This window comes from Pygocentrus nattereri, chromosome 9, assembly GCF_015220715.1.
Source record: "Pygocentrus nattereri isolate fPygNat1 chromosome 9, fPygNat1.pri, whole genome shotgun sequence".
In the NCBI taxonomy this organism is placed as follows: domain Eukaryota; kingdom Metazoa; phylum Chordata; class Actinopteri; order Characiformes; family Serrasalmidae; genus Pygocentrus; species Pygocentrus nattereri.
In genome coordinates, this window is record NC_051219.1 from 32,967,685 (window position 1) to 32,982,403 (window position 14,719).

At 37.3% G+C, this 14,719-nt stretch overlaps 1 protein-coding gene across 1 annotated transcript in view; it reads left to right on the forward strand.

Moving 5' to 3' along the window:
- The window catches only part of pex14 (peroxisomal biogenesis factor 14), a 94,267-nt gene that overhangs the window by 57,573 nt on the left and 21,975 nt on the right, over positions 1-14,719 (forward strand). Inside the window, exons 5-6 of the mRNA XM_017708188.2 lie at positions 4,071-4,156; positions 10,096-10,198. Coding sequence (XP_017563677.1) covers positions 4,071-4,156; positions 10,096-10,198 — 189 coding nt within the window. The remainder of the gene's footprint in view (positions 1-4,070; positions 4,157-10,095; positions 10,199-14,719) is intronic.

The window sequence follows — 14,719 nt, forward strand, 5'->3', positions numbered from 1 at the left end:
ACAGTGTTCAGGCGCTGGAGGAACTCCGTTTGGACCTTGTTCAAAGTGGACAGCCTAGTTGGGGACTCAAGGACCCAGCGTCCCCCGAGCTCATTCATCCCCTACAAGTTATCACCAACTCCTCTAGAAAAGCAGCAAAGAGTGGTTACCTGTAAAACATACCAAATGGTTCAGTTAAGGTTGTGTTTTTAGTTTTCTGAGGAATGAGGAAAGAAGGCTTTGATGGGAATTTTGTTGACGTGCCCATGAGCACCTGAAATCAACTTTAAACAAACCCACTTTTGTCAATGACTGTCAGCTTTTTTTTCCCATGTCAAATCACGCAAAATATCATCAAAAATTACTGTCATCTGTGCATTCAAGCATGGCCACTTATTTTTTTTCTCAAAGAATGGAATGTAGCCTTAAAAAAAACGAACCACATTCCCTTGTAAGTCTATTAGAGGGCTTGTTTATTTGTATTCAGTAGAGCAGATTCAAACAAATTACTGCAACACACCTGTTCCCCTGGCTCAGTATGTTACAAAATGGAGCATTTTGTATCTGACATGTTGACCTGCCATAGCCAGACTTGCCTTAATTACTTCTCTGCTTAGTCTACGGTTATTTGCATGATAATTTTTACCTATTGCCAGGGCTTTCCCACAACATAAATAGCTGCCTTGGCATGAGCAGAAATGGCTGCTTCTGGATAAAATGTGATTTATGTGAAAACACAGACTACTTTTGATTTATTTCAAATTATTCTATTATATATAAATATAAAAGGTACTATATATAAAATTTAAGATGCTAACGATATGTGTGTGTATGTATGTATGTATGTATGTATATATGTATATATGTGTGTATATATATATATATATATATATATATATATATATATATATATATATATATATATATATATATTCTGGTGATGCTGATTTGTAAACATTCACACTAATTCTGAGACTAAATCTACTTGAATTCCTTTTACAGCAAACAGTTTATGTATGGTGTAGTAAAATAAATGAAATGCAGATGTTTTAATGTAGTAACCCAGCGTCAAACATTCTGCTCTTCAGTTGGAGAATTAATTTTCTTTGGGGTTCAAAATCAAGAATATTAGTCTGTCTTTAAAAATGAATGCAAATAATTACAAAAAATTATTGATGTTAAAGAGTATACTAGAATATGTGGTGAGGAATTTTGGGTACATCGGCTGGCTCTACTCAGAAGAGGTTTTTTGAGTTTTTGTTTTTTGTCGTACAGTGAGCAGATTTTTTTTTTCTTTCTGGGTCAGATGCATCTCTTTCTGCGAATGAGTAGAAGGTGATGTGGGAGTCATTGATGTGGTGTGTGTTTCCTGATAGATAGTGCTCAGTTCAAGTTCACGCTTCACCATGCTGCTAGTGTACACTGGTTGTAAAAATATGCTATTCCTGTGTCGTTTTGTGTGGTTCTCATCATCATACAGTTTGTTACCAGTTTTAAGTGGTCTGTAGACATTTTTAAGAGGGACTTTCCACCTTGCTTACTCACTGCAGTAGAGAATGTCTCTTTTTTACACCCATAGTTTAGTGAAACTGGTTTTTTATCTCGGTTGTATTGTTACTCATGTAATGTTTCATTCAGTGGTGCAGCTATGTCTGGTCATTTCCTTGCAGACAGTGTAAGATAATAGAGATAGGCTCCTTAGTGCAACCTACTGCTGCTGGTACTCAAAGCAGGTATATCATGATAACTTTTTGAATATATCATTGTTTCACAGTATAGGATGATATTTATTGTTTGTAATAATAAGGTAATACACCTGCTGTAGCCTGTTCTGATTATAATAATAAGGTAATACACCTGCTGTAGCCTGTTCTGATTATAATAATAAGGTACTACACCTGCTGTAGCCTGTTCTGATTATAATAATAAGGCACTACACCTGCTGTAGCTTGTTCTGATTGTAAAAATAAGGTACTACACCTGCTGTAGCTTGTTCTGATTGTAATAATTAGGATACTACACCTGCTGTAGCCTGTTCTGATTATAATAATAAGGTACTACACCTGCTGTGGCTTGTTCTGATTGTAATAATAAGGTACTACACCTGCTGTAGCTTGTTCTGATTGTAATAATTAGGATACTACACCTGCTGTAGCTTATTCTGATAGAATAAGGTAATACACCTGCTGTAGCTTGTTCTGATTGTAATAATAAGGTAATACACCTGCTGTAGCTTATTCTGATTGTAATAAGGTAATACACCTGCTGTAGCTTATTCTGATTGTAATAAGGTAATACACCTGCTGTAGCTTATTCTGATTGTAATAAGGTAATACACCTGCTGTAGCTTATTCTGATTGTAATAAGGTAATACACCTGCTGTAGCGTGTTGTGATTGTAATAATAAGGTAATACACCTGCTGTAGCTTATTCTGATTGTAATAATAAGGTAATACACCTGCTGTAGCTTGTTGTGATTGTAATAATAAGGTAATACACCTGCTGTAGCTTGTGATTGTAATAAGGTAATACACCTGCTGTAGCTTGTTCTGATTGTAATAATAAGGTAATACACATGATGTAGCTTGTTCTGATTAATAATAAGGTAATACACCTGCTGTAGCTTGTTGTGATTATAATAAGGTAATACACCTGCTGTAGCTTGTTGTGATTAGAATAAGGTAATACACCTGCTGTAGCTTGTTCTGATTATAATAAGGTAATACACCTGCTGTAGCTTGTTGTGATTGTAATAAGGTAATACACCTGCTGTAGCGTGTTGTGATTGTAATAAGGTAATACACCTGCTGTAGCTTTTTGTGATTGTAATAAGGTAATACATCTACTGTAGCGTGTTGTGATTGTAATAAGGTAATACACCTGCTGTAGCTTATTCTGATTGTAATAAGGTAATACACCTGCTGTAGCTTGTTCTGATTGTAATAATAAGGTAATACACCTGATGTAGCTTGTTCTGATTGTAATAATAAGGTAATACACCTGATGTAGCTTGTTCTGATTAATAATAAGGTAATACACCTGATGTAGTATGTTCTGATTGATTGGTGTAATTTTGAATGAGGAAAACAATAAGAGTTCAAAGAAATCTTTACACATTGTAGATGTTAACTGCACAATAACCACTTTTTCAGAAATAACCACAAATTAATTACAGTACTGTGCAAAAGACAGTGACCACTGTTTTTTTTTCTTTTTTTCAAATTTCCATTCAAAACATTTTATTTTTCAGATGTTTTGAGGACATTAACTACAAGATAGTCAACTTGTATAAAGAAGGATGAAGTCAGAAAAATAAGTGAAAAAAACAGTAGATTCTAAAACTGAAGTAAAAAAAAAATGTTAAAGTATACAGAGAAAATGGGAGTCCTAACAACTGTGCAATACCGGGTAGACCACCAAAACACTATGGATCTTGTCAAAACGCTATGGGAAGCTGTCACTAAGCAAAGAAAATAGTAAGAAATAGAAAGAAACCCAAATTTTAGCAAAGAAGCTGGTTTTCTCAGAGCAATGTACTGACCAGCCAAGAGTCCAGACCTCAACATCAATCAGTCTGTCTTTGATTACTTTGATATTGAGAAAAGAAAATGCAACAAACCTCTAAGACTTATAAGACTAAGAGAATATATACCTGCACATATATATAACTGCAGATAAGCTGTAATAAAAGCAAAAGGGTGGACTGGACATACTAAATACTAAAAAAAACATATATAAAAAATATGAGAGAGAGAGAGAGAGAGAGAGCTGTTTTAGTTTTGTGTAACCTGTTTAATATGTGCTTTTTGGCTGTAAAATAAATAAATCAGACTTTGATTTTTCACAATACTGTAGTTTTTAGGTATTTGGAATTGTCCTTTAAAACAAACAAGTGTCCAGCAAATGAAAGTGACCTCGTGGTTTATTAAAATTGTATTATGTATCAGCAGAAAATCTGTGCTATGTTGTTTATCAGTGTTAGTGTACTTCTACAGAGTATATATTACACAGAACTTAAAGTCCTGTGCTGCGCTTTGTATGCTGACGGCAGCTCTTGTCAGTGTCTGCTGTGTTTGTGTGTTTCTCTGCAGGTCCCCCTGGTTACAGATGGAGAGACTATGGTGCCCTGGCCATCATCATGGCAGGAATGGCCTTTGGCTTCCATCACCTGTACCGGGTGAGTTCCCGCATGCCCTAAAATGTTTCCCAGTTTCTCTTCTTTTATATTTAATCCACCCTATCGGCAGATTCTGGTTTTCTTTTTTTTTCATATTTCATTTCGGAAAACAGCGCCAAGGGTCTCTGGCGCAGCTCCTGTTTTAGTGGAGTTTGTGGTTATTTTATGGCGAGGCTGGGCTGTGTGTTTAGATCACCCTGTCTTTTTACAGCCAGTCTACTTTGCATCGTGAGCATGAGCTCATCTCCAGCCCTTTTCTCTTCATTTCACTTTTCTTGTTCGGGAAAAACCCAATGCCAGGCTCTTTGATTTCAGCCCTTCAAAACACCGGCCCAGGCCTGTACGCTGAGGGGAGACCCCGTTACCGAGGAACTGTAATCCCACACTGGCCGCAGGGGCATGTGGACTCCATTACTGGCTTTTATAGGTGGAGGAGCACAGGGCCCAGGCCCTTCCACTGTGAGCAGTGCTAGGTCGTACTACTCCCATGATGTCATGCTTCGGAGTGCATGACTGTATGCATGTTGGGGTGTGTGTGTGTTTTTGTACATTTTCAGGACAAAATGTAGTGATTGAGAACAGGGAAACATGCCTTGTTAGGATAAACTATATGGTTCTGAATGTTTTTAATTTAATCTCAGTTTTTTTTTAATGTATAATACAAATGGGATATATTACATAGAGTTAGTGTGAAAAAAGTCAGACACCACAGTTTATTTAATTTTCAGTGTAAATGGCCATGAAGGACACATTACAAATTTTAGAAGAAATATTTAATAAAATTAGAATGTAAGATAATTCACTTACATAAGGAAGAAGGAGGAGAAGCTCAAAGGAAACTAAGATTCTCTGATTTTATTATTTAAATTCTTTAAATGTGGAGAGAACACATGTCTGCTGAAACTGCACAAGACCTGATAAACAGTACTGAAAGCCTTCATCTTTGAGAAACAAAATCCAGCTCTACTCTTGTTTTAGATCTGAAAAAACCCACAGGTGTTTCTGTCCATCCTTCACGCGAGAAAAAAAGGAAATAAACAAAGAAAGTGCTAGTGTTGAATAATGACTTGTCCACACCTCAGCATCACTGAAATGTACTTGGGATTACTTAAACTGTGAGAAGCAGTAAATGCAACCAACGTCTAAAACTGAACTTGGAAGTGTACAAAAACATCTTTGCAGATTTTTTTAAAGCCTGAAAACAAATCTTTTACTGATGTAATTTGTTTTCAAAGGTGGTCTCTGACTTCTGCACAGTAGTGTACTTATGCAGTACATAATACAAATGGGAGACACATTACGACCCCATGTCCTGACACAGTATAGAAACAGACTTGTGTGTATGTGTGTGGAAGCAGAGTGCAGGTCGACTGTGTTCTGGCCAGTGGGTGGGTTTGGCGTCAGTCTGTGCAGCAACTGCTCTGAGCTGCCTCCAGCACAGCCACTTCAGTCAGCCACCGCTCTGCTGCTGTCAGCATACACACAGCCCTATAAAGTTCTGTGCTCATGGTCCTGCAGCTACGGCACCCACATTATTAATGTGAGGGTTAAACTCTCTTTGGGGACGACTCCACAGTGAAAGCCACTTTTTCCACACGACAAAGGAAATCTTGAGTTTTTCCGTCCAGAAGTCATGTCTATTTCCACAGCCATCTGTAAAAGCTTAAAGTACACTACCCCTCAAAAGTTTAGAATCTCATGTCTTTAAGGTGAAGATGGTCTGGTATTAAAGTGAATATAATATATAGATTTGATATAGATTTTCCCATATCATGGATAGTGTAATGAACGGCAAGCCACAAACAGCCAAGGATGTGCAGTTGAACAGTTTAAGTAGGTCTTAAAAACTTAAAAAGCACATTGTAGATCTGAAGCAGTAACTGCCTCACTGCTGCACTAGTGCTCTCCTACCAAGTTTGTGTAGCCTTTTAAGGTTGCCTCAAACTCTTTTGACGCTGCCACAAAAAGCAACCACCCCCCCCAAACTCAGGTGTAAACATAAAAGCATTGCTGAAACATACTTTCCTGGCCAGGGTATGTCATAGTTTTATTTGTTATAACTTCCTTTTCCTCTTGTGTTGCTCTTTATTGAACTAAACAAATGTAACATTGTCTATTGTCAAAAGAGCAAATGTGAAATATTTAGCTGACTTTGTTAGCTACATCAAATTGAATTATTTTAGAGACCAAGTAAACAAAGTTTTACAAAGTAAAACTGAGAATGCGTGAGGAGGTAAAAACAAGAGGAGAGTTTGTAGGCGAAAACAGCAAAAAACTGGTTTGTGCAACAATTTGTACTCGCAATAGTACAAATGCAATAGTATGTACTAATAGTATTTAGCCCTGTGATGAACTGGCGACCTGTCCAAGGTGTATCCTACCTTCCACCCAATGATCACTGGGGTAGGCTCCACCACCCCTGTGACCATGAGGGAGAAGCGGCTTAGAAAATATGTGTGTGTGTGTGTGTGTGTGTGTGTGTGTGTGTGTGTGTGTGTGTGTGTGTGTGTGTGTGTTGTAGTTGTAGTAGTAGTATTTACGCAGTGTTCTAGTGGTCTGTACTGTGATGTTATGTTGGTATTGTTTGTGATTTAAAATTGTCGTTCATATGACCTACCCTGCTTGTCACATTAAAGAGAAATTCCACTAATTTTTCAAAATTTCTTCATAATTACATCATGAAATGATTTCTTTATAGTGAACCATTTTACATAAAACCACTTGGAATGGCTTTGTTTATCCTTAATTTTCTGAAGGATTGAATTATGCAGAAAGTTTGAAAAGTCAGAGTTTCCCATTTAATGTGTTATTTTATTCAATAAAAACGTAAACTGTTTTGATTGAAGTGTTATAAATTTCAAATCGGAAGGTAGTTTTTAGATGTTTTTATAGATGTTTCAAGTTTTTTAGGGAGCAATTAAAAATTTTATCTGTTTAAAAATTGTATTTGTTTAAAGTAAATCCATGTTAACTTTTCTGCCTGTAATCAGTGCGTTTGAGCTGCCTGAATGTTAATTTTATAATTATTTAATTTAAATCTTCTACAGCTTCTTCATTCTAAAACATCTTATGATTACTACATATTTGAAATGTATGAAGTTGAAGAGTGCCAACACTGTATTAGTCATTATATACATGTATCTGCAACACAGATTTTATGCTGGTAAAAACACGTCACTCCAGCCTTGTAAAGAGTGCTGTGTTTTTTAGTTATCTGAATCTCTCCCGTCTCCTCTCCCAGTCTGTGGATGTGCTGTCTGCTGTCAGTCTCTCGGCTGTGCAGGGTGGGTGTGTGTGGCTGCAGGCGTGTTATTCCCTGGTGCGAGTGCTCTCACTGCTGTCATGTCACAGGAGCTGCCTCCATATGCCCCGCGTTCGGCCCATCCTTTATTTATGCTATAGAGCACGGAGTAAACACCGCTCACAGCAGCCCTCTTATTAATTACCCTGCCACTGACACTCATTTAATCTTTTTCAACTTAAAAGTGTTTATTACTTCTGCCGGTGTCAACAACGCTTGCGCTGCTGTGAAAATCTGGCCAGGCCAACTGTTCCTCTCCTCCAGACAGGCCTGAAAGGAATATAGTACCTTTCAAAAGTTTAAAATCACTAAATCTTATTACAGTGTTGTTGTTTTATTCCATATATGCTTCTACAGTGTAGACTGAAATGTTTAAAGCTATACAGTTGATGTTTTTAAACATTTTACTTGATTTTTAAAAAAATCAGAATCAGTTTTGTTTCAGTGAGTACAGTACAATTGCAAAAGTCTTAGGCACTGCAGCTCATTATTTGAAATGATTCATTTTGTCAGTACATGTGTTTGTGCTTGTAAAAACACAAGACAACATTAGAATAAATGCAAATAAACTTAAATACAGTGTCTTGTTTATAATAAATTGGATTTGATCTCAGCTAGTTTTAAGAGCAAAGTTTGGCTCCCAAATTCACCCCACCTCCTCCTCCATCACTCATAATGAAGTATGATTAGACAAACCAAGTATTGAGTTTTTGGGATTTTTTTTCTTGCTGTGCTTTAGCCTGTTTTTATATGCACTTTAATTCAACCTTAAATTGAAAATGACCTTTTTTGTCTTGTTAGTTCATGTCCCTAGTCACATTAAGCACAAGTCGTCATACTGAACCATTTCAGTGACAGAATTCTTGTCCTGTGATCTTTAATAAACATGTAGTAACTTTGTAGTGAAGTGTAGTGACACGCCCCTGTGGTGACAGCACACAAGGAAGAAAAAAATTATCTGAAAATACCATGTTGCAGCTGGCCCCCACCACACCAAAAATGCTAAGCTAACTCAGAGCCCCACCGTGATAGTGTTTCACTCCGAAATATGACCCAGTACCAAAGTAAAATGTGTTATGCTTTCAGATTCATATTTTCTTTAAATGAAAAGATTCAATTACAAATAGCAATTTTAAAATTTTTAAAGAAAAATGTGTTTGATGAGTTACAATATTGGCCCATACACAAGGTTTCAGTAAAATGAAAAAAGAAAATTTGACAATAAAACAAAAACAAAATAAAGGATATATGAAGAGCTTTGGTATAAAAAGATATGTGAACATGTACATCTGTGATAGGTCTAGTGAGGTCATACAGTACTGTGCAAAAGTTAGAGATCATACTTTGTTTATTCAATTTCTTATATAAGTAGCTGTCAAAAAATCAGAAAATGAAATAAAAAAGGAAAACTGCAAATCAGATAAAGAAGCTGCTGCTGTTCTCAAACAGTGGACTGACCACCTCAAAGTCCATACCTCAATATCACTTAATGTATTTTAGTGATAGCAGAAGCAGAAAATGCAACTTTTAAGACTGAACTTTGGAGGTGTGCAAAAAATATATCTGCAGATTTCTCTGAAAAACTGAAAGCAACAATAAAGGAACGTGTAATACAGCCAAAGTGAGGACACACTAAATACTGAAAAAAACTATAGGTATATTTAGTTGCTGAGGCTTCTGTGTAATTTTCTACATATTTCCTGCCTTTTTCATTTGATGCTGACAAATTAATAATTTACTTAATGGGAATTTTGATTGGAGGTAACTGAAGAATGCCTTTTGACATTTGTACTGGTCTGTATCTGTACTAGTATTATATTATTGGAAAGAGTGATTGCAAACTTTTGAGTGGTGATTCCTTTTGAATGGTAGCATGTCCAACTCTGACGAGGCTATTGTTAATCAGCAGTCTATGTTTACTTGGGGAAAGAGCCTTATGTATACAGTACATTTAAAAAGTGTGAGAAGCATGGAATCAGCAGCCGGCGCCTCTGGTTCAGGCTGTGTTAGCCCTCCGACCTAGCCGCTCAGTCTGTGTGTACGAGTGTGTTGTTGAACAAGGCTTAAGTCTGACAAGCAATTGTCCTCAGAAGGTGACACGTTGGAATTGAGAAGCCAGGCTGTGGGCAAAAAGGCTTAATGAAGTTGAACCCAAAGTCACGCCCCATTGCTTAATTCTTGGCCTGTGCGTCAGCTATTGAGTTAAATTGCACTGGATGAAGTGAGTAAACCACAAGACTTTCCAGAGGGAGAGAGAGAGAGTAAAGGAGGGGAAAAAAATTTTCACTTTTATAAATGTGGTTGTAAGAATGTTAATTATGCTTCTGAATGCATAGCTTGTGCTAAACATGCTCCTGTATACCACTGAGATGATTTTAAATGAAAAAAATATATTTATTTCACATTTCACATTTGCTGCTATTACTAATGCATCCGTTGTAAATCAACCGTGGGTTCCATCCGGTTTGTTGAACCCAGTGAGAGCCCGTGTTGGTTTTCTGTTCGTTTCCATTTAGAGAAAAGCAGCAGATCTGTGTCCCTTTGTGGGCGTGTGGCTGCTAAACATGCCCTCGCCTGTGGCCCTGTTTTCCCCGTTCCTGAGAGGAATTCTAATAGCGTGTCATGTTTTTAATTGCAGAAATACATCCTTCCCCTCATTATGGGCAGCAAAGAGGACAAGAAGCATCTGCAGAGGATCGAGAGCAGCATCATCGAGATGAGTGGCACGCTGACACAGACAGGTGAAGATTAATATCTTCATCACTTTTTCCTCCTTAACATTTTCCTTCATTTATCTGTCGCCAAAATCTGCTCACATTTTACAAATGACGGTCCTGTCATTTCGCTTTAATTTGAAATTGCTTGTTTACTGTCAGCTCAGCCTCAATTAATTACGTTTCGCTGAAAAGCTCTTAACCTCGGAATATTAATGAGGGGAAGGGGAATGACAGCGCTTCTTTCTTTCTTTTTTTATTTTTAAAATTTTTTTTTTCTTTGTAACTGCGTGGTTAGAAAGTTCATTTTAATTTTCGCCATGGTGGTGTGGCTCCCTGGCTGGAACCCGTGCAGGCCGGTGATTAAGTGTGCAGTGACAGGTGCGTCTTGTGCCTTAGACAGGTGAGGAATCTGAGCTGGGCTGTCAGAGGAAACCCCCCCCCAACACACACACACGCGCTTCTCACTGGCGTAATTAAACAAGCCAGCAACCATGAAAGCGGGACACTTCCCTGAGAAACTTTAGTCTTGTTAGTGTGGTGTTCACTCTGCAACTCTGCTATGGTTCTGAGTGTGAATGGAGGCTTCAAAGGATTCTAATCACTTGCGATATTTGCATTTTTTGTTACTTTATATACAGTTTTAACTTGAGAAGCCCCTCAGGGTTAGCCATCCACCTCCCCATGCCTCTTATTTTCTTTCTCATATAAGGAGCAAAATAACTCCTTCAGTGTTTTGACCATAGAATGTTATTTCTGTAGATTTTTATTATAAAGACACCAACTTGTTTGCTGTTCACTAACTAGCTAGCAGTAGTGTAGCAACTAGCTAGCAAAAGCAGGGCAAATTAAGTCTGTGCTTTTGTTTATATTTAATTTTTTCTATCCTATACTAGCACTTTAGCACATACTGCGATATATTTACATATGTCTTTTGTTATGGCTTTTTATTAAAATGAAGTTAGGACCAATTTGACAGAGGCCTCAAATTCATTCAAAATCTAATATTTTTAGTATTGTACTTGACAAATGCAAAGACCACATTCTGTAAAAATACATTCTGTAAAGTCTACATGGCCAGGTGATACAAAATTCACCGGGGACATTTGTACCCCAGAGACAAAATGCCCCTTTTAAAGATTTGTGCTATACAAGCAAAAATCAGATGTGACTGCTGTTCCAGTTTAGTGTGAGTAGGTTTACATGTCATCATCCTGCACAGATATGGCTTAGCTTTACAGTAAATGGGCATCATTCTTAAGTGGGATGTTTTTCTGCATCTTTCCTTCTATTGTAATAATCTGTTTACATTCATGTTCTTCTCAATTTATCTGCCTTGAGATTTATCGTTTTGGACATTTATGTATATATATACAACTTTCTAGTGTCCTACTAAATATTTGAAGCCTTTGCTGTTGTACAGGTCTAACATATTAGAATCATTTCTACACTTATCTGCAAATTGACTTTATTTAAAACATTAATTCCAAACGTTTGAACAGTGTTGAATAAGTGTGCGAGATGGACAGAATATGCCTGTTCTTGTATTCAGGGATGTTGCAGGTATACATGTTTACATATTGATTTGATGTGCATTTGTTAGCAAAATGAAAATTTGACAAAACCTGTGTTAGCAGCTTTGCATAAGACCTCACGTCTATTGTCATCGTCCAGGTTGAATTTGTTAAAGTAAACCTAGTTTCTGAACAGTATTTATTTTTGGCTTTTTGAACTGTGAGAACAAATATTCTATTTGTGCTTGGACGAACAGGCCCTGCATTCAGTTGGACAGTGCCTGGTGCCGCTCTTATCCCTGCTATTGTTTTATGATGCAGCAGATCAAAATAAGCAAATGGGGTTCTCCAAAAGAGGATCTTACCAGTTACAAACGTTATGTCAGGCATGCTGTGCTGCAATTCAATGTGTCTGATGAACTGATTATTTTTGTATATAGATTTTGTTTATAGTCAAGTTTTAATATCTGTGGATTTTAATCTTCCCGTACATCTCTGTTTTCGTAGTCTAGGTTGGGGAGTGCCTGAGGAAGCCTTCTGAATTGTGAGCCATTGCGTGCAGGCTTAGTGTGGCTTTCATTATCTGATTAACAAATGAGCTCTTTCATTGTCATTTTGGTTCATATATGCAAAAAAAAAAAAATCCTTCCTTTGTGTTATGGTACCTGACTCGTCATTGTTCTATTTGGGTTTACCATCATTCCTGCTTTGTTTAGGGTCACGTTGGAGATTTTAGCGATAAGAAAAGCCATTGATGTTACATTGAATTTCCTTCTAATTTTAAAAAGCACGCAAACCTCTCTCGCTCTCTCTCTGCCTTCCCCTCCCCTCTCCATCTTTGTCTCTTACTCTCTGTGCCTTTTTTTCCATCATTCTGTTTCCTTCTGTCTTTCTTGTTCTCTTTCAGTCTTCTTGTCATCTCTTTTATTTTCTCTTTGTCTTTTTTTTTATCTTTTCTCACTCTTTTCTGTTTTCTTTCTGTACCTCACTCTTCTTTTTGTCACATTCCATGCCTGTCACAATCTCTCTCTCTTTTTGTCTGTTGCTTTCTCTTTTTTCCTTCACCCTGTCTTTCTCTTGCTGTCGCTGTCTTGCTCCTTTCTTTCTGTCTCTATTTCTATACTTCACTTTTCTTTTTTGTTTTTTTCTTTCTATCACCCTTTTCTTTCTCCTTGTCTTTCTTTTTGTTCTTTCTCTTTTTCTCACTGTTCTCTCTGACTTTCTCTCTCTTTTTGTCCCATTCTCTCTCATTTGTCTTTTTTGTTTATCTCTCTTTCCTTTTTCTCGTGTTCTGTCTCTTGTTCACTCTTTTTTATTTCTCTCTCTCTTTCTCTCTCTCTCTTTCAAAACAGCCCACCTTTCCTCAGTTAGTCAGTCAGTCACACTGCTGATCTAATTTGCTGTGGCTGCAGTAGCCAAGCTGCTATTGTAGTTAATGACTGTTTCAGTTAACAGTTGGGAGAGGGTTGCAATTACAGAGCGAGTTTCCCTCTCTGCTCACAACATGAGTAATAGCAACTGACTGCCTCTCTTGCCAATTGCCTGCACCCTTTGTTAAAGTTCATGTACTGCTCCTATACCGAGTGCGATGAAGGGATGTCCCTTTGAATGTGGCTGCATTTTTCTCTCTCTCTCTCTCTCTCTCTCTCTCTCTCTCTCTCGCTCTCTCTCTCTCTCGCTCTCTCTCTCTCTCTCTCTCACATTCTCTTTCTCTCACTCTTTTTTTTTTTCTTTTCTTTTCCTCTGAGCAGGCCTCATCTCCCATTGTGATTTCCCTGCAACTTTTGCCCATACAATTAAAGAATGGCTCTTGGATGCAGCACAGAGAGGCTGTAATGGAATTGTGCTGCCTCTTTAGCCCCTTTGTCAGTCGAGAGCATATTGGTGACCAGCTGGCCATTAAGGAAACAGAGAGGCCTGAACATGTGTAGTTTACAGTATATAGAGGCATTTACTGAATAATTTACACAACACTCGCTGTGTGGTTCCTCACACCAGCTGGGAGACCACTTGCAGCTTCTCAGATTCACCCACTCACTTTTTACAAAGATAGGGCTTGTCTCACCCAACCTAGTATAAATGGCAGCATTATCACTCACATTCTACTTCTGAGCTCATAGTGTGGGCAGGTTCTAAGAAGATGCTGCTCATCATCAAAGTAAATGTATTTCTAAAACACTGAACAGCTAGATTTAATATAAGAGGTTTAGACCAATTATATAGTCTGTGATCAATAATCAGAATATAGTAACTGCATAATAACAAGCAATTTTTTTGTGTTTAGCCAGTTATGTTATCATTTAAATAAAAAAAAAAAAAAAAAAAGATATTAGGGATGAAATGGTACAGTGGGCCCATGGTTCGGCCTGTATCCAGTTCTTGGACCACGGTAATGGTATGGTTTTGATATCTTTATGTTTATGAAAAAATAAAAAATACATCACTGTTTAGTCAATAAACTCTTTATTTTACCTATAGACAAATATGGCAACATGCCTGACTGTAAAATCAAGCAGAAAACAACATGGAAATCAAGTCCTTCTTAGCTTTGACAAACTGTAGGTATCTTGACAGTCTTTCAAATAATTAGAGAGAGCAAGATAGGTTGCTTTTTCAGTTTCTCTCCATGATATTTCATAGTTCAAGAATAACTGCGAGAGGGGACACTGTAAAGACCGCTGCCCAGAGCAGTAACACATAGCGGAGCATTACTATAGTGCTGTCAGGGAGAGCCAAAGAAAACCAGGTTCAATTTCATTTTTACAATCTACTAATATAAATTGAATGAAACAAAGCCTTTAGCACCACTCATCATGCTTGCCATCTGTTTACTGCGTCATCACTCACTGTTTAGGGATAGGTTAGTAACATTAGTACCAGTGGACTCAAAGTCCCACCCTTCAGGAAAAGGAGCCACTCATCTTTGTTTTTTGTGTGTTACTAAGCTAAACACTACAAATGATTTATGAAGATTGTCAGGTTTTTTCAGTGTTTTCAAATATGTTTTACAAACAGTAAGGATCTAATCTTACTA